At 49.3% G+C, this 17,788-nt stretch overlaps 1 protein-coding gene across 1 annotated transcript in view; it reads right to left on the bottom strand.

The window, feature by feature from the left end:
• Positions 1 to 16,107, bottom strand: part of SLC9A6 (solute carrier family 9 member A6) — a 42,351-nt gene extending 26,244 nt beyond the window's left edge. The window contains exons 1-5 of the mRNA XM_050964447.1: positions 15,889 to 16,107; positions 3,695 to 3,894; positions 3,246 to 3,323; positions 2,066 to 2,142; positions 125 to 237 (exon numbers count right to left, since the gene is read on the bottom strand). Of these exons, the coding sequence (XP_050820404.1) occupies positions 125 to 237; positions 2,066 to 2,142; positions 3,246 to 3,323; positions 3,695 to 3,894; positions 15,889 to 15,898 (478 nt within the window). The 5' untranslated portion in view covers positions 15,899 to 16,107. The remainder of the gene's footprint in view (positions 1 to 124; positions 238 to 2,065; positions 2,143 to 3,245; positions 3,324 to 3,694; positions 3,895 to 15,888) is intronic.
• Between the last annotated feature and the right edge of the window lie 1,681 nt (positions 16,108 to 17,788).

Here is a 17,788-nt window from a genome sequence, read left to right as displayed (position 1 = left end):
TCATAATTTGCTTAAACTTCAAAACTCAGGGAAAGATGCCATAAGCCACACATCTCCCTTCCCCTAACCCAAAACAGAACAATACTTTGGTAACACGAGAGGAGAAACAAGGATCACAATATACCTGGGTCAGTAGCTGATACTATGGCACCAAACAACAGACAGTCTGTAAAGTAAAAATCTCCTCCAAGTTGCCCGGTTACTTTCATCAGTGCTACGCAGCCATACATGATTGACCTGTTGAATAAGCAGAGACATGGCTGGATATTTGAAAAGCATCTGAATATTGTTTTAACAATGCAATTTGCTTGAATTTGCAAGTTTAACCCGTAAAGTTACCTCAATACACAATATTTTATTCAATATTTACATTAAACAAGAACTGCAGAGTTTGACGGGCTGGGCTGTGATCATAGATGGGGGCAAGTCTGCAAAGCGCTAAGAGCCCTCAACTCCCATTTAACCAATAAACAGTGCTGTATATGTGGTTAGCAGCAAATGGATTTAACATCTGAACTACTCCATGCATAAAGCTACTTAATACATGCAGTCTGACAGGATAAATATGTCAGCAGCTTGTGGAATGTGTAACACAGACCATCGCACCTCCCCCAGCTCACAAGTGGTTTACTTTCCACAATGTTTTATATGACTGGTCAATGTAATGACCTTTCACTGACTTTGGAACACGCTCTTTCTCTCTCTTTTTTTAAGACGAGTCTATATGGAGGCTGAGGTTGCTTTGATCTTCCACAATCTCCTCTTGAGAGCATCCTATGTAATTCTCACATTTTTACTACTTAGAATAAGAATTAATTCCCTCTGTCTGTACGGATGAATAATACTAAATAGAATCACAGCATGGCAGAACCAACAATATCCGGGAGCAAACCCAAGCCCCATTAACTTGCCAATTTAATGTGTCACAGTAATTCTCCTGCTCTCTTGCAACAGTCTAAGGGACATTTTCAAATATAAATTTTCTTCAGCTACTGCTACATATCCACATATTCTATCCTTGTAGCTAAAGGGCATCACATCACTAATCACAGGTTAGATCAAACACAGCATGTGTGGGAGAAAGGAAAGGTATGAAATAGTTGGCTTCCTGGAAAGAAGGGAAAAATCTACTAATTACTTCAACAGCCTTATCCTGTGTTACTTAGAGTTACTCGTTCTACCCCGAGGTACTTCCATATCTTTCAGGCAAAGAAAATTAAAATAGGTAATTTGTTAAAAGTTTACATCATCTTCTAGATTTCTGCTGCATTTCTGCAGTCTAGTACCATTGTGCCCTACCACAGACCAAAAGAATGGATCACAGCACAGCAGCATTCCATACTGCTCCTGAAGCAACTCCCGAAGTCCTTAATCCCTCTGGGAGATTTTTTTTACTGCTAACACTAAAATGACATTTGTAGAAACCACTACTCTTAGGTCAAGTTTTCAGTTTAGACACTATTACAGTTCTGGTGTTTAGGGGTTGTTTTTTTAAACCATTATGCAGTTTGTGTGACGCTCTATATTTCATACCAGTGCCTCACTAATTACTTATATCTACCAATTCTTTCACTGATCCAGTCTTGTAAGTAATACCTGGCTTTTAAAAACCTGTGAAAATCTCTGGAAATCTTTTAAACTCAATTTAATATTTTTATATCAATATTCTATTTATTGCAGTAGTAACTAGAAACCAAGAAATACAGTATGATATTTGTGAGACCCTAATTGATCTTCAACACCTCTGAAGGGTAGGCAAATAGTATTAATTCCTCCTTTAAAGAAACTGAGACAAGGAGGTTGATATCTTGTCAGGGCTGGGATTGGAACCCAGGAGTCCTAGCTCTAAGTCCTGTGCTCAAATCATATCACTCCATTTTACTCCACATTAAGAATATGTTATACTGCAAGTGAAGATGTGATTACAGAATGGGTAGGCATCTCCATACTACCCTTAATCTAGCCAGCATAGGTAACAGCACCACAGATGTGTTGGCACAAGCTAACAACCAGACTACAAGCCCTCCATATTGCCAAAACCTGTGGATGGACTTCAAATACTCACCCTATCACAAAACAGGAGATAGCTGTTCCAAGAAAAGCATACGCTAGGATGGACCCCAAGTTTCTGAAGAAATGCCTCTAGAAGAGAAGAAACACGCTGCATTACAGCTGTACGGGTGCTTTGTATTCAAACTGTTGGTACGCTCCTCAGACCATACACATTCAAGAAGTGTTGTCAACATCTCGTCTATATTTTGATTGTAAATTCTCTGGGGCAATCCAAGTGTGTTTGTACAGCACCTAACAAAGTGGGGCCTTGATCCATGATCTGGCCCCTGGGTGCTCCCACAATACTACTACTAATAAATAATAATAAGGAACAAATTGTTTGCTTTTAGCAGCTTGTTTAGCAGATTGCTGCTGCTGAGGACTGGGGGATTTCCAAGCCTGGAAGGATTGTTTCCTTTTACATGAGCCAAACAGGCTCATGTTTCCTTCCTTACATATTAGCACTTCATAGATTTGGCTAGGACAAGGAACCTGACGCTCATTTCAAACCTGCAAAAAAAGCATCACATGACCTAATTTGATTTAAGTGCTTGTAAATGGTTTGTAACAGCTGCCTCCCGGGGAACTCCTGAGGAAGTTTATGGTCTCCTCAGTGACCAAGGCCAAAAAGCCGAGTTCCCCTACCTCTGCTTTTTGTAAGCCTTGGTAACAATTGCCTCAATAACTTCTGGATCCCAAGAGACAGCTCTGACCCATACACAATACTCTAACACGTACTGGACCCAAGTCTCTGACACGGCTATAGTTTCCATTTCCCCAATCTTCGTTGCTTTTTTACAGGAACTCCCCTACCTGATCCTTTATGCTTGTGTATTTTGAGGAGGGACATAGACAGAAATTTTACAAGGGATCAGGCAGACATGCACCCTCACATCTGAGTGCAAATTTGAACAAAAACTGGAGATTTCAGACAAAGATTATACAAGTCACAATTATATTTTTTAAGCTTTTCTCCTTTTTTTGTATACATACACCACAGTATAGACAGCATGAGAACCTTTGTTCTTAGTCACTCTGGCGATGACCACTCTAGAAATAACTAAGACAGAACGTAGGACTGTGCACTGCAAATGAGGCCTAATGACCTTTGTTCTGTATTACTGCACTTTCAGAGCTACAAGCATTTTAAACACCTCTGACTTTCAAATAAAATGAAATGCAATGAGACATACCCTTTTTAAGCTGTATCCTGCATAAAATATAATTGGAGGGAGTAAGATATTGAAAAACACTTCAGGATCAAAAGTCACCTGTTCAAAAAGAATAAAATCTGTTGAAGTTAAGATTTCATGAGACAAAATAAATCACAGTAATCAGAATATGCTGCATATTTTATATATAATCAGATAAGACAGTTTGGCATGAAAGCTACAAGACTAACAAGAGTAATATGACGTGCAATCCTTTAATTTGTACCTTGTACAATATAATTAGCTACTTTAGTAAGAATATTTTTATTGTTCTGGTTTACAGTTTGAGCCCAATCCTGCCCCTGCTGCAGCTGAGAACAAAACTCCTATCTGTTGCAAAGGGGACAGAATTGGACCCATTTAACAAATCCTGTCTTGGACATATACCAAGAGCTATGCCGTGCAACATTTCCAAGCACTAAGCAGCTCACCTTTCTCAGCATTTCGTTATCTTGAACGTTATTAAGTTCATGAGGGCTGATTTCCCCCTTCAGGGTATACTCATAATATTTCCCACTAACATTTACTAACAAAGTAGCTGGACTGGTCTGCACTTGGCAACTTAAGGTCACGTTATTAACATCGCTGGGAACGTGAATTCCATATCGAAGGATGACGCCCATCAGAACACCTGGAAATAAAGACACATGTTAGCCTTGCAACATCTGTAAATATTAAACATCTAATTTCCACCAGGAGATGTGGTAGATAAACTCTGAATATGTGCGAGCTCCTCATCAGCTTCTCAGAGCAGTAAAACCCCAAACCTGTTCTAAAAAAGAAAATTCATCAGAACATCTTCCTAGCATACTGACCTGCAGAATGCACATATTGGTAGCACACTGCTTCGCAAGGGTGGACAGAATTAGCATTTCCTAGGATGCAGCTACTACATCCAGGAAACACACCTCAGATGTGGGCAGACAAACCATATACATCCCACTGACTGGAAACTCTCCCACGTATAAACAGTTCATACACAGAAACTGCCCTGTTTCCCATGACGCCTTCCCAAACTATAAACATTTATATAAAAGAAGAGAATAAAATACTTACACTGCTGAGGGGAAATACACAGAGATGGTTGTGCATTCTTTTTAGAACTGAGGAACACATATGTATTAGTGTGTTAGGGCACCATAAAAGCTTTAGAGGATTGAAAGATTTCTAACCAGGATAAAAGATCTCTTCCACGTTGATAAAAAAAAGGCAGTATCACTACTAGAGTCCCAGGTGGAAATCAGTCCTGCCAACGTGTTAGGAAGGTGTTTAGTGCAGTATAGCACCTGGAAACGAGGAAGAGGAATGATGTGGAGCTGAGTTTAAGACTCCCTTTGCTTGGCCAGTTGACTGTATTGCAAATAAAAGGCACTATACAAATTGAAGGTCCATGCACTAAAACTACAATACTGCAAACTGGCTGATCAGAAAGCACCTAGCATATTGCTGCTGCCAGCTCAAGAGTTGTTATTGACTCAGCTGATTCGTAGGGGCAGCGGAGGTGCATTTGCCATAGAATAAGGACAGTGCTGTGCATTCCTTTCATATAGAAAACACTCATCTTTTATGTAACACTCAAAGAACATAAGAGTCTTCAACTTTTTTCACTGGCATAAGGACAATCTTAAAGTGCTAATTATTGCAAAAACTCACCAGTATTAAAGTTATACTGAAAGTCCCAGCTTCACCCACAAAAGCAAAGTGACTGAGAATTAACGAGAGGAGCTCCCAGAATAAAGTTCTTGTTAGGTTTTTGCCTGCTCCAGATTTTTCAAGTGTACACGACAACTAGTACGCAAAGAGAAACCTGACTGGACTGATGTATGGGGTGTTAAGCCCCTCTTGGTATGCACAGTGGATGTATTGTCTTGGAAAGAGATGATTTTAGGACTGTCATGAATATCTGAAACTGTAAGAACAACAATCAACCTCGTCAGTCTTCTTAATACAACCCAGGAGGTTCATTCAGTGATCGTTTTAAACATTTCGAAGCTTGTAGGACTTGATAAGACCCTCCACAGGACACCTGCTTTGTGAATTTCTAAGGGCTCTTGTCTTTCTTCATCTGCTCCACATCTTTTAGTCTTTGCACAGCAGTACTTCATTTGATCAAGCTGGTTTGCTAGCAGGTGCCTCTCTGCACTTTGCAGTCCAGCTTTCAGTCCAACACAAACAGATCTGTACATGACCCTGTGCACATACGAACAATTTAGAGGCACCCTAACAATACTTGCTTCTAAGTTAAAATTCCTCAACACCTGTTGCTCCTTGCAATATCCTGCCAAATAAATTTCTGGTTCCATGGAAAGCAGGAGAGGGAAAGGACTGGATAAACCTATAATGTTTGCTAAGACGACCATCTGAGCCCTAAAGATACTGTATTTTGTGTGTGTTAACAGAGTGAAGAGTCTGAAAGACAGCATGTTAAAGAGCAAAAATAAGTCCCCTTATTATAAACGGAATCACTAAATAGTATGCAAAAAATATATACACATACACAAAAATGAGAGCTCAAGCACCCTGGGTCTGACCCAGAGGGCGGCACATCCTCACTTCTAAATGCAGATTTGTCATTCAGATTTACCTATGAGGGAGGGACAATGTTGCTATGCCCAAAACAGATCTGTTTTGACAATGGTCCAGTGTTACGCTGAAGATGAATACTGAAACATGGGACACACCTAGGCAAAATCCTGCTTGCTTTGCATTGGTTTTAGGTGTAACTGACCCTCTCAACAGAAATCTTGTGGCTACAAGACAGCATTAGTTTGAAGGGCCAGGGATAAATCCCTAGATGGCAATAAACTTCAGAGAAACAAAGTAGGTGAAGTAATATTTTTTATTGGACCAACTTCTGCTTTCGAGCCACCCAGTCAGCTCTTACTCTCTGTACCATGTGTATATGTTACTACTTCTTACCGTTGCTGGGGAATAGTATAAAATCTCAGGCCAAGATTGCTGGCTTGGAGCTCCACTCTGGTGATGCCACAATCTGAGCTGGTTTAATGTTTTAGTTTGGTAACACTTATGAAAACCTCTCTCTGAACCTGGCCTGGAGATTGATGGTGGCGAGCCTGCTGATGCGGAGAAGCAAGGGCATGGAAAGTTTAAAGGCCAAGATGGTAGATTAATTGGATCATTTTGAAACAAGAAGCTAAAGTTAACTGTTTTCATCACATTTACCTTTCCAACAAACAGTGGAGTCTCATAGGCTTTTTAGGTGTTTCTGAATATTTCTGAGCTAGGGTTTAAAATTAAGATTATGTACTGTCTATGAACACAGCTTTCATTCTCTTATATTTTGCGATGCCTGGGTTGGGAGAACTTCGTTTTAAACATCTGCGTGAAGCACAAAGGCCATCAAAATGCTATTTTCCAATGTGCTGAAATAATTCACTGCTGTGCCTACCTCTTTTATCGCAGGCAGACTTTAGCTTACAGCACAATTTATGAGAGAGATACAAACTCAGCGAGAGAAAGAGAGAGAGGTTATAATTTACAGTGAAAATATGAAAAAGTTGAACCCTAGCATTGTGTTTTACTGGCAAGAGATATAGCTGAAAGAGATCCGATATCAGTGTTTTCTAATGGAATTAGCAGCTAGGTTTTCAGCCCAGAATCAGCTAATTCTTCACAATACCATCCAACCCAACATATGTTACACCTGTGCTGGCATCCTCTGTGCTTAGTTAGCAGCTTTATAGTACCCAAACTCAAATTCTGATGGATCAGAAATACTGAGTCCAATTTACTTGAGAGTCTGAGGACTTACAGGCAAAGATGAAGCTTAAGTAGTTTACTTTGTGCAGTTTTTAGCTAGCCGTTGTTGAGCAATCAGGGTTCAAACAGCTTCTACAGCACTTCAAGAGATTAGCCTTCATTTTTCCTAATTCCACACTTGTGATCAGTCTTCACAAGAGGCAAATTTCCAATATTTCCCCTAAAGCCATACAGAGGCAGAGAATGGTCCAGTTTTTCCTATGCAACCACTGAAAAAGTATGTATTTGGTGTTATTAATTCGGCTATTGATTCTCTAAATTCAGTTTAGGAAAGTGCAGACGGAAGAAAAGCACATTACAGATTAGTCTAGGATCCAAATTACATGACTCATCTTCTAGAAATGACGGGAGAACCACCCTGGAATGGGATAAGAGTAATGGTAGAACAAACACGACAACCTCAAGCGACAAGTGGAGTCAAAAGGAAGTCTGAAAAACTGTGTAACTGCCATCTTGGCTAATGCACCACGGATCTCCAGAAATAAAAGCATGAGTTACTACAGCTTGCGCTAAAGAACTAAGTTTCTCTAGCTGGGGCTGTATCAACTCATATCCTCCATGAATCGGGGGTCCTGTAACATACTTATCAGTGGGTTACACAATTTTTTGCACATCGATGGAAATAACCTTCTTCCATTTGTTTTAAAATTAATGAGAAAATAGGGCACCAACACCCAAGAAGCTGAATGGATAAAAATCACAACTTTTGAACAGTGTTTTTGCTGAGGACATTTGCAGTACGATAGCTACCAGCTTGACGAGCTCAATCACAAGCACCTAATCATGCAACGCCAATTAGAACTAAACCAACAGGAAAACTGAAATAAAAGCCATTTTATACTAGCGACAATATTAAATACTGGAGGCTACTTTTCAATCCTAAACATATACTTAGTAAAGATTTTCTAGACTAAGATTTGTGGTCAAGTTATAACCCGACTGTTCCTTTTAGCTCAACTCTAGCTCTCTCTGCTCATACTCCTAAACCCCTCAATGTGTTGATTTCATCATGTCATCTCAATTCCACTGCTGGTTTCAGTCATGTCATCTTGATCATGTTAATACCCATGAAACTCCACGATAAGGCAAGATTCCAATGCTGATCCAAATCAGTCCTCCAGTGATACAACACAATGCACGAAAAGGTCATCTATCTGCCCATCACCCCTCTCTCCAATGCATCAGTGAGCTCCTGAGTCCTGAAATACCTGCAACTACATAGTGCACCTTCCTCAGATAACTCGCTATCTACAGCTAACGAGAATTCTCAGCATGGTATCACCTCTCACTACAGCTCAGCCCAGGAATCCAGGCTCACAAACAGCTAAGCAACACACAGGGAAGGAAACTAACAAGCTAACAGAGAGATGGAGTGCTGCCTTCTGGCCCCACGGATTTCTGGAACTGGTGAAAGGATGGAGTGTAGGAATTTTCATTCAAGTGACTTTTCCATGCACAATCCCCACAGAAACAGACAAGCTCTACCACAAAGCCCTTCAAAATCAGCTGGATCCAGGAACTCGGGGATGCTTGGCACAAATCACTGCATCTAACGTAGTTGAATGCTGTGACAATGTAGACACGAGGAGGCTGAACAAATCCTAGATACATGCGTATGAATAGAGCATGGATGCAATCCACCAGATTAGTTTTAATGGGGATAGAAACTCATTTGTTCTTAACTCGAGTTCAACTCTAATCTAGACAAGGCTTGGAATGGCAGTTTAAATCACCTGTAGCCCACTGGCCTTACCCTACCTATTACAACCCCAAAATACAGTTAATACTTTGCAGAGATCACACACACAGTCTAATCAGTTATTGATTAGAAATGTTCAGTTCTGAGCAGCGCTTCATTAAAAAAAAAAAAAAAACCTGATCAGAGAGAGACTGTTATACATCCTTGTAGAAATTACCCTTTTTGGAACCCATCCAACTAAATTATAAAGGGCTGCAAAGGATATTTTCCTGCACAGAATTGCTTCTATACAGGCCACATCACACCTCAAATAATTATACCTATTTCCCACTTGATTGCTTCATTCTAGAGAAGTATTCAGAGGTGGAACTACAACCTGGATGACAAGCGCTCTTAACATGTGAACTAGAACAGTTTCATCTGCTCAAAGACAAACACTATGGTGCAGATTTCCGAAATGACCCAAGAGATTTAGGAGCATGTCCCTCAAACTGCCAAGCACCCATCCTTAAAACAATGGAGTTGTGCTCCTGAATTCCTCAAGTGCTTTTGAAAACACCACTTCAAGTATTTGTCTGCATTTGGGATTTCTGAACCCCCAATGTAAGTACATTGTAATGGTGCAAGCCCCACTTTACAGAACTGTAGCACAGATGAACTGGTGCAAAAATCCCTGTAATAGGCAAGCCCTGAGGTCAATTCCTACATCACCTCAGGCACAGAACAGGACCTCCTTTCTATTATTTACCTTCCATTACCTTACAAGGGATCAACTGTATTGCATCTGCTTGACAATCCATTTGTTATGGGGTAATCATTCTGCAAGGCTACTTGTTAACTGGTTTCCTTTCAATGGCATTTAACAACAAATTGAACAGCTTTCAATGTAGGTGTTCGCATAGAATATTTAAAGTAAAATGGATTGATAGGATAAGTAGTGAAGAGGTCCTAGCACAGCAAAACTATCTACAACAATACAAGCAGGACGAAAGAAGAGTGAGCCATATTTGGGACATATTTTAAGAAGGCCCGGTAACAGGCTACCTAAATAAGCATTTCTTCGGCAACCCCAGGGCAAGAGATGGAGCAGCCAACCTAGATGCACACTCCATATCTGATAACAGCTGAAATAGCATTATTACACTGGAATATAAAAGACATGGAAAAATGAGCCTGTGATAGGGATGACTGGTGCTGTGTGACTTCTGCCTCACGCATCTGATAGTGCAGGAAGAATGATGAGGACGATAATGGTTTAACAACACTATTTAACAAACGGAGTACTTTACATCTTCCGGGTGCAATGCAAATACTCCCCCTATCATGGTAAGTATTATCTCCATAGTACAAAAGGGGGAACTGACAGAGGCTGTGATTGGATTAGTCTGAGAATAAACCAGCCACAGAACACTAATGAGACAGTCTTATGTTGTAACAAATCCACTGCCACCCAGGACTTCCCTGGTCTCATCACGCTGCATCACAGGATGTAGTGAAGACAGTGATAAAGAACTCTGGTCCTCCTGCCCTTTGTACAGTTCAGTTCTGTGTTAGAAATTGCACTAATGCTCCAAGCCAAGATTTTAAAATGTAACTAGTTATTTTGGGTGCCCAACTGAGATACCTTAAAGGAAGCTAATTTTCAGCAGGAGGGTGCTCAGCACTTTCTGACAGTGAGGATCCACTCTGGTGCCCCAAGTTGGGCACCTAGAATCAGTAATCACTTTTATAAAATCTTGGATCCACAGACTCACACTTTCATTGATGACAAGCTCTATTACCTCTGAGATTCTTACAGACACAGCTCTGCACAGGACTGCACTGAGGTCCACCTCCAGGAGACAAATTGCAGGATGATGGCCTCTATGTGCAACCTCTTTGCCACAAGCATCAGTTGGTCAGGAATTATATAAACACTCCAGCATGATTCCTTATGGACATTAGATGTAAGATCTCTAGTCTTGATATGATGCAATATATAATGTTTTTATTTAAAAGAAGCTTAACAACACCCAGTAAGTGACATGCTATACACATACCTCCCAAGCAAAGAACACGGCCTAGGATCTGAGCAAGTCTCTGTCATCCTCTTAGCCTACTGCACCTTCCTTACTCAGTTGTCAGAACCATGTGAAATCAGTTGTCACAGACACCTGCACTCAGGAACATTTTTAACAGGCTGCCCCCATCTGAAAAGACCTCTTTCAATATTCCCAAGACCTCTTAGCTAAAATACATTTTCTTGCAACCTTTAAAGACACACCTCTGCTACTATATAGGCCTTTCATGAATCCCTGGGTTAGAGTTAGTTCAACCCCTCATGACCAAACCTTTCTTATGCAGGAATTGTGCCCAGCAGTGGGTGTTGAGGCTAAGCTGGTGGCTCAGTGAGGGAGATCCCAGATGGGCATTTTCTTGGCCAGTCTCACCATAGATCATGGTCCCATCTCACACAGAAAGTACATCGCTGTTGGTAACAGCCAGGTCAGTCCCATGCAGCAAGTGCATGATGGGGTTACAGGGTGGATGCTAGATGAGGGGTGCAGGGTGCATGGAGGGGTTCATGTCCTGGCTGGTCTCATGCAGTGCAGTGCTCAGTGGATAGGAGATGGGGTTATTTGTTGAGTGGCACAGAGGATGCTTAGGTCCTGGGAGAGCGTCTCACTATAAATTGTTGCCAGGCAGATCCTGTGCAGTCAACATGCCCCAGCAGTGGGAGCCAGATGGGTGGGTAAGTGTTGGGTGGCAGTTCAGTGGGTGGGTCTGGATGGCTTGGGGGGGGAGGGTGGGCGTCTTACTGAAGACATGGCCAGGCTGATCTCATGTAGGAAGTGTGCCTGGAGGGTGCCTGCTATCAACTGGTTACTGGGTGGCAGCTGAGAGTCGCGTGACAACTTGCGGATGGATGCTGGGGGCTGGTTGCTGGATGGGGACTAGATGAGGGGTTTGGGGGTTGGTTGCTGGGTGCGGAACAGATGGGGAGTGCTGGGGGCTAGATGAGGGGGCTGGTTGCTGGATGGCAGCTCAGGGGTGGGAGCTGGGGGCTGGATATTGGGGGGTTAGATGAGGGGCTGGTTGCTGTGTGGCACCTCAGGGGTGGGAGCTGGGGGTTGGTTATTGGGGAGCTAGATGAGGGAGATGGTTGCTGGGTGGCAGCTCAGGGGGTAGGTGCTGGGGGTCAGTTGCCAGGCAGCAGACAGGGGTGGGGGCTGAGGGGTGGTTATTGGGGGGCTAGATGAGGGGGCTGGTTGCTGGATGGTAGCTCAGGGGTGGGTGCTGAGCGTTGGTTATTGGGGGCCATTTGAGGGGGCTGGTTGCTGAGTGGCAGCTCAGGGGTAGGTACGGGGGCCGGCTGCTAGGTATCAGTCAGGGGTGGGGGCTGGAGGTTGGTTATTGGGGGGCTAGATGAGGGGGATGGCTGCTGGGTGGCAGCTCAGGGGTGGGAGCTGGGGGTTGGTTATTGGGGGGCTAAGTGAGGGGGCTGGTTGCTGGGTGGCAGCTCAGGGGTAGGTACGGTGGCCAGTTGCTAGGCAGGAGCCGGGGGTGGGAGCTGGGGGTTGGTTATGGGGGGCTAGATGAGAGGGCTGGTTACTGGGTGGCAGCTCAGGGGGTAGGTGCTGGGGGTCGGTTACGAAGCAGCAGCCGGGGGTGGGGGTTGGTTACTGGGGGCTAGGTGAAGGGGCTGGTTGCTGGATGGCAGCTTGGGGCTGGGAGCTGGGGGGTGGTTACTAGGGGGCTAGGTGAGGGGGCTGGTTGCTGGGTGGCAGCTCAGGGGTGGGGGCTGGGGGCTGGTTATTGGGGGGTTGGTTATTGGGGGCTGGTTGCTGGGTGGCAGCTCAGGGGTGGGGGCTGGGGGTTGGCTATTGGGGGACTAGGTGAGGGGCTGGTTGCTGGATGGTAGCTTGGGGCTGGGAGCCGGGGGTTGGTTATGGAGGGCTAGGTGAGGGGGCCGGCTGCTGGGTGGCAGCTCAAGGGTGGGGGCTGGGGATTGGTTATGGGGGGCTAGGTGAGGGGGCTGGCTGCTGGGTGGCAGTTCAGGGCTGGGAGCTGGGGGTTGGTTATGGGGGGCTAGGTGAGGGGGCTGGCTGCTGGGTGGCAGTTCAGGGCTGGGAGCTGGGGGTTGGTTATGGGGGGCTAGGTGAGGGGGCTGGCTGCTGGGTGGCAGCTCGGGGGGTGCTGGGGGTTGGTTATAGGGGGCTGGTTATAGGGGGCTAGGTGAGAGGGCTGGCTGCTGGGTGGCAGCTCGGGGGGTGCTGGGGGTTGGTTATGGGGGGCTAGGTGAGGAGGCTGGCTGCTGGGTGGCAGCTCAGGGGTGGGTGCTGGGGGTTGGTTATAGGAGGCTGGTTATGGGGGGCTAAATGAGGGGGCTGGTTACTGGGTGGCAGCTCAGGGGGGTGCTGGGGGTTGGTTATTGGGGGGCTGGTTATGGGGGGCTAGGTGAGGGGGCTGGCTGCTGGGTGGCAGCTCGGGGGGGGGCTGGGGGTTGGTTATGGGGGGCTAGGTGAGGGGCCTGGCTGCTGGGTGGCAGCTCAGGGGTGGGGGCTGGGGGTTGGTTATGGGGGGCTAGGTGAGGGGGCCAGCTGCTGGGTGGCAGCTCAGGGGGGGGGCTGGGGGTTGGTTATGAGGGGATAGGTGAGGGGGCTGGTTGCTGGGTGGCAGCTCAGAGGGGGGCTGGGGGTTGGTTATGGGGGGCTAGGTGAGGGGGCCGGCTGCTGGGTGGCAGCTCGGGGGGTGGTTATGGGGGGCTAGGTGAGGGAGCTGGCTGCTGGGTGGCAGCTCGGGGGGGTGCTGGGGGGTGGTTATGGGGGGCTAGGTGAGGGGGCCGGCTGCTGGGTGGCAGCTCGGGGGGTGCTGGGGGTTGGTTAGGGGGGCTAGGTGAGGGGGCTGGTTGCTGGGTGGCAGCTCGGGGGGGGGCTGGGGGTTGGTTATGGGGGGCTAGGTGAGGGGGCTGGTTGCTGGGTGGCAGCTCGGGGGGTGCTGGGGGCTGGTTATGGGGGGCTAGGTGAGGGGGCCGGCTGCTGGATGGCAGCTCGGGGGGGTGCTGGGGGTTGGTTATGGGGGACTCGGTGAGGGGGCTGGCTGCTGGGTGGCAGCTCAGAGGGGGGCTGCGGGTTGGTTATGGGGGACTAGGTGAGGGGGCCGGCTGCTGGGTGGCAGGTCGAGGGGGGCTGGGGGGTGGTTATGGGGGGCTAGGTGAGGGGGCCGGCTGCTGGGTGGCAGCTCGGGGGGTGCTGGGGGGTGGTTATGGGGGGCTAGGTGAGGGGGCCGGCTACTGGGTGGCAGCTCGGGGGGTGCTGGGGGGTGGTTATGGGGGGCTAGGTGAGGGGGCTGGCTGCTGGGTGGCAGCTCGGGGGGGGCTGGGGGGTGGCTATTGGGGGGGTGGTTATGGGGGGCTAGGTGAGGGGGCCGGCTGCTGGATGGCAGCTCGGGGGGTGCTGGGGGTGGCTATGGGGGGCTAGGTGAGGGGGCTGGCTGCTGGATGGCAGCTCGGGGGGGGCTGGGGGGTGGTTAAGGGGGGACTAGGTGAGGGGGCCGGCTGCTGGATGGCAGCTCGGGGGGTGCTGGGGGTGGTTATGGGGGGCTAGGTGAGGGGGCCGGCTGCTGGGTGGCAGCTCGGGGGGTGCTGGGGGTGGCTATGGGGGGCTAGGTGAGGGGGCCGGCTGCTGGGTGGCAGCTCAGGGGGGTGCTGGGTGGTGGTTATGGGGGGTGGTTATGGGGGGCTAGGTGAGGGGGCCGGCCGCTGGGTGGCAGCTCAGGGGGGGGTGCTGGGGGGTGGTTATGGGGGCTAGGTGAGGGGGCCGGCTGCTGGGTGGCAGCTCAGAGGGATGCTGGGGGGTGGTTATGGGGGGCTAGGTGAGGGGGCTGGTTGCTGGGTGGCAGCTCGGGGGGTGCTGGGGGTTGGTTATGGGGGGCTAGGTGAGGGGGCTGGTTGCTGGGTGGCAGCTCGGGGGGGGTGGGGGTTGGTTATGGGGGGTGGTTATGGGGGGGGCTAGGTGAGGGGGCCGGCTGCTGGGTGGCAGCTCGGGGGGGGCTGGGGGTTGGTTATGGGGGGTGGTTATGGGGGGGGCTAGGTGAGGGGGCCGGCTGCTGGGTGGCAGCTCTGGGGGTGCTGGGGGTTGGTTATGGGGGGCTAGGTGAGGGGGCTGGTTGCTGGGTGGCAGCTCAGGGGGGTGCTGGGGGGTGGTTATGTGGGGTGGTTATGGGGGGCTAGGTGAGGGGGCCGGCTGCTGGGTGGCAGCTCGGAGGGGTGCTGGGGGTTGGTTATGGGGGGCTAGGTGAGGGGGCTGGTTGCTGGGTGGCAGCTCAGGGGGGTGCTGGGGGGTGGTTATGTGGGGTGGTTATGGGGGGCTAGGTGAGGGGGCCGGCTGCTGGGTGGCAGCTCGGAGGGGTGCTGGGGGTTGGTTATGGGGGGCTAGGTGAGGGGGCCGGCTGCTGGGTGGCAGCTCGGGGGGGGCTGGGGGTGGTTATGGGGGGGCTGGTTGCTGGGTGGCAGCTCGGGGGGGCTGGGGGTTGGTTATGGGGGGGCTGGTTGCTGGGTGGCAGCTCGGGGGGTGCTGGGGGTGGTTATGGGGGGGCTAGATGAGGGGGCTAGGTGCCGGGTGGCAGCTCGGGGGGGGCTGGGGGGTGGTTATGGGGGGTAGGTGAGGGGGCCGGTTGCTGGGTGGCAGCTCGGGGGGGCTGGGGGTTGGTTATGGGGGGCTCGGTGAGGCGGCCGGCTGCCGGGTGGCAGCTCGGGGGGGGTGCTGGGGGGTGGTTATGGGGGGGGCTCGGTGAGGGGGCTGGTTGCTGGGTGGCAGCTCGGGGGGTGCTGGGGGGTGGTTATGGGGGGCTCGGTGAGGCGGCCGGCTGCCGGGTGGCAGCTCGGGGGGTGCTGGGGGGTGGTTATGGGGGGGGCTAAGTAAGGGGGCCGGCTGCTGGGTGGCAGCTCGGGGGGGCTGGGGGTGGTTATGGGGGGCTCGGTGAGGGGGCCGGGTGGCAGCTCGGGGGGGGCTGGGGGTGGTTATTGGGGGGCTAGATGAGGGGGCTGGGTGCTGGGTGGCAGCTCGGGAGGGGGCTGGGGGGTGGTTATGGGGGGTAGGTGAGGGGGCTGGTTGCTAGGCAACAGCCGGGGGGGGGGGCGGTTGCCGGGCGGCGGGCGCCCCTCACCGTAGATCATGGCCAGGCCGGTCTCGTGCAGGAAGCGCGCCCGGCGGTGCTTGAAGAGCCAGATGGTGAGGATGGTGAGGGTGAGCAGCAGGATGAAGATGAGCAGGTTGGCGCTGTCCTGCCGGTGACTCTCCTCCGCCGCCTTCTCGGACACGATCTCCTCCTCCAGGGCCACGGGCCGGGCCGCGGCCTCCCCCCGCGCCGCCGCCCCGGCCCGCGCGCCCAGCCCCGCCGCCAGCAGCAGCAGCAGCAGCCCCCGCCCGGGCCGGCGCTCGGCCCCGCCGCGCAGCGCCATGGCTCCCGCTCCGGCTCCGGCTCCGTCCGCAGGGCCCGGCTGGCGAGCGGGGCTCGGCGCAGGCGCCGGGGCGGGGCCGGCGGGGCAGGCCTGGGGATGCCGTGGGGGTGGGGTTAGGGGCCGCAGGGCCCGGCTGCGCCCCGGGGACCCGCTCTGCGCAGAGCCTGCCCGGCACGGGGCGGGGGTGTCACAGCCGGGGCAATCGCCCAGCCTCAGCCGCTGGCTCTCACCGGAGGAGGAGTTCGCGGGGCTCCCGGAGCCAGCTGATGGGCAGCTCTTGCTGTAGCTCCGTAACTGCCAGGAAGAAAGAGCATCCTCCGCTTCACGGCTAGCCACCGCCTGTGCTCGAAACCCCACTTGTCTAGACTCGCCCAGGAGGCTGGACCCCTGCCTCGCATCGGATAGCATCACATCAGCCTGCCACCGGTTACAAACCCTGTTCCCAACTCTGAACAAAACATGGCTTTTTCAATTGAACGTTGAGTTAATACAACTTTGAAACTTTACTATGCAGAAGAAAAATGCTGCTTTCCCTTAATTTTTTTAGTAGTTTATGTTTACCACAGTACCATACTGTGTTCTTTTGGGGGGCTCTACTGCTGCCTGATTGCATACTTCCAAGTGAGCTGTGTGCTGAGGGTGATCAGATGTCCTGATTTTATGGGGATAGTCCTGATATTTAGGAGCCTATATAAGAAAAATCCCCATTACCCCCCATCCTGATTTTTCACACTTGCTGTCTGGTCACCCTATGTGTGTTGATTAGTCAGTTCATAACTCTGGTCTTTGTATAGCTGAGGTTCTAGTGTACACCAAAACACCACAATATTTCATAAGTTCTGCAGCTTCAAAACTCAAGATGATTCCACCACCCAACACAACAGCAGTCAGTCAGAGGGGTCTAAAACACTTCTGTGTACAGTGGCATTAATGCTGTGCAGTTGTGTGATTTCCCTCCCCCCATGACAGTAGTTTTGTGTGAGCTATGTACCTTGAGCATAGGATATATGCTGATATAACCCTGACAACAGCACTGATCCTACAGGCTGGAAAGTCAAAGGTGACAAATAAGCAGGCTGGCCATTTCTCCCTATTTTGGGAAAGACAAGTGTTTCTTAAAAAGGTAAGTTCTAACATCTTAAGTGAAGGGGTTGGAGTACTGAATCCTTAACAAAGCCATCCTTTCTCTCAAATATTCATTAGAAGCTGAAGTTAAACTGGTACAGTATTAACTAAAAATGAACCAATAAAAAAACTTCAAATGGTGTGAAAAAACTTTCTCCTTTCAGTTGCTCAATACACAGACACATCCATGCATAAATACATCTCACATTAAGTTATAATACAATAAATTATAACTGTGATTGTGTTTTCTTACATTTCTGCCTGCCTTACATCTGACTGCCAAACTATTTCCTTATTCCATCACTCCAAACTCTATCCTCAGCAGCTCTCTTTTCATCAATCTGCTGGATAAACATTTCCTCCTTCTTCCCCAAATGAGGATTTCCCAAAAATTACCCCATCCCAGAGGCCCTACATGAGCGAAATCCAGTTATGGACTAGTAACAGCTTAAAAATGTGTCCTGCAGAGCTAGAAACAGG

Source organism: Gopherus flavomarginatus, chromosome 8 (assembly GCF_025201925.1).
Source record: "Gopherus flavomarginatus isolate rGopFla2 chromosome 8, rGopFla2.mat.asm, whole genome shotgun sequence".
NCBI classification, from domain to species: Eukaryota; Metazoa; Chordata; order Testudines; family Testudinidae; genus Gopherus; species Gopherus flavomarginatus.
The sequence above is the reverse complement of the archived record's forward strand: the minus strand, read 5'-3'. Positions and strand labels throughout refer to the sequence as shown.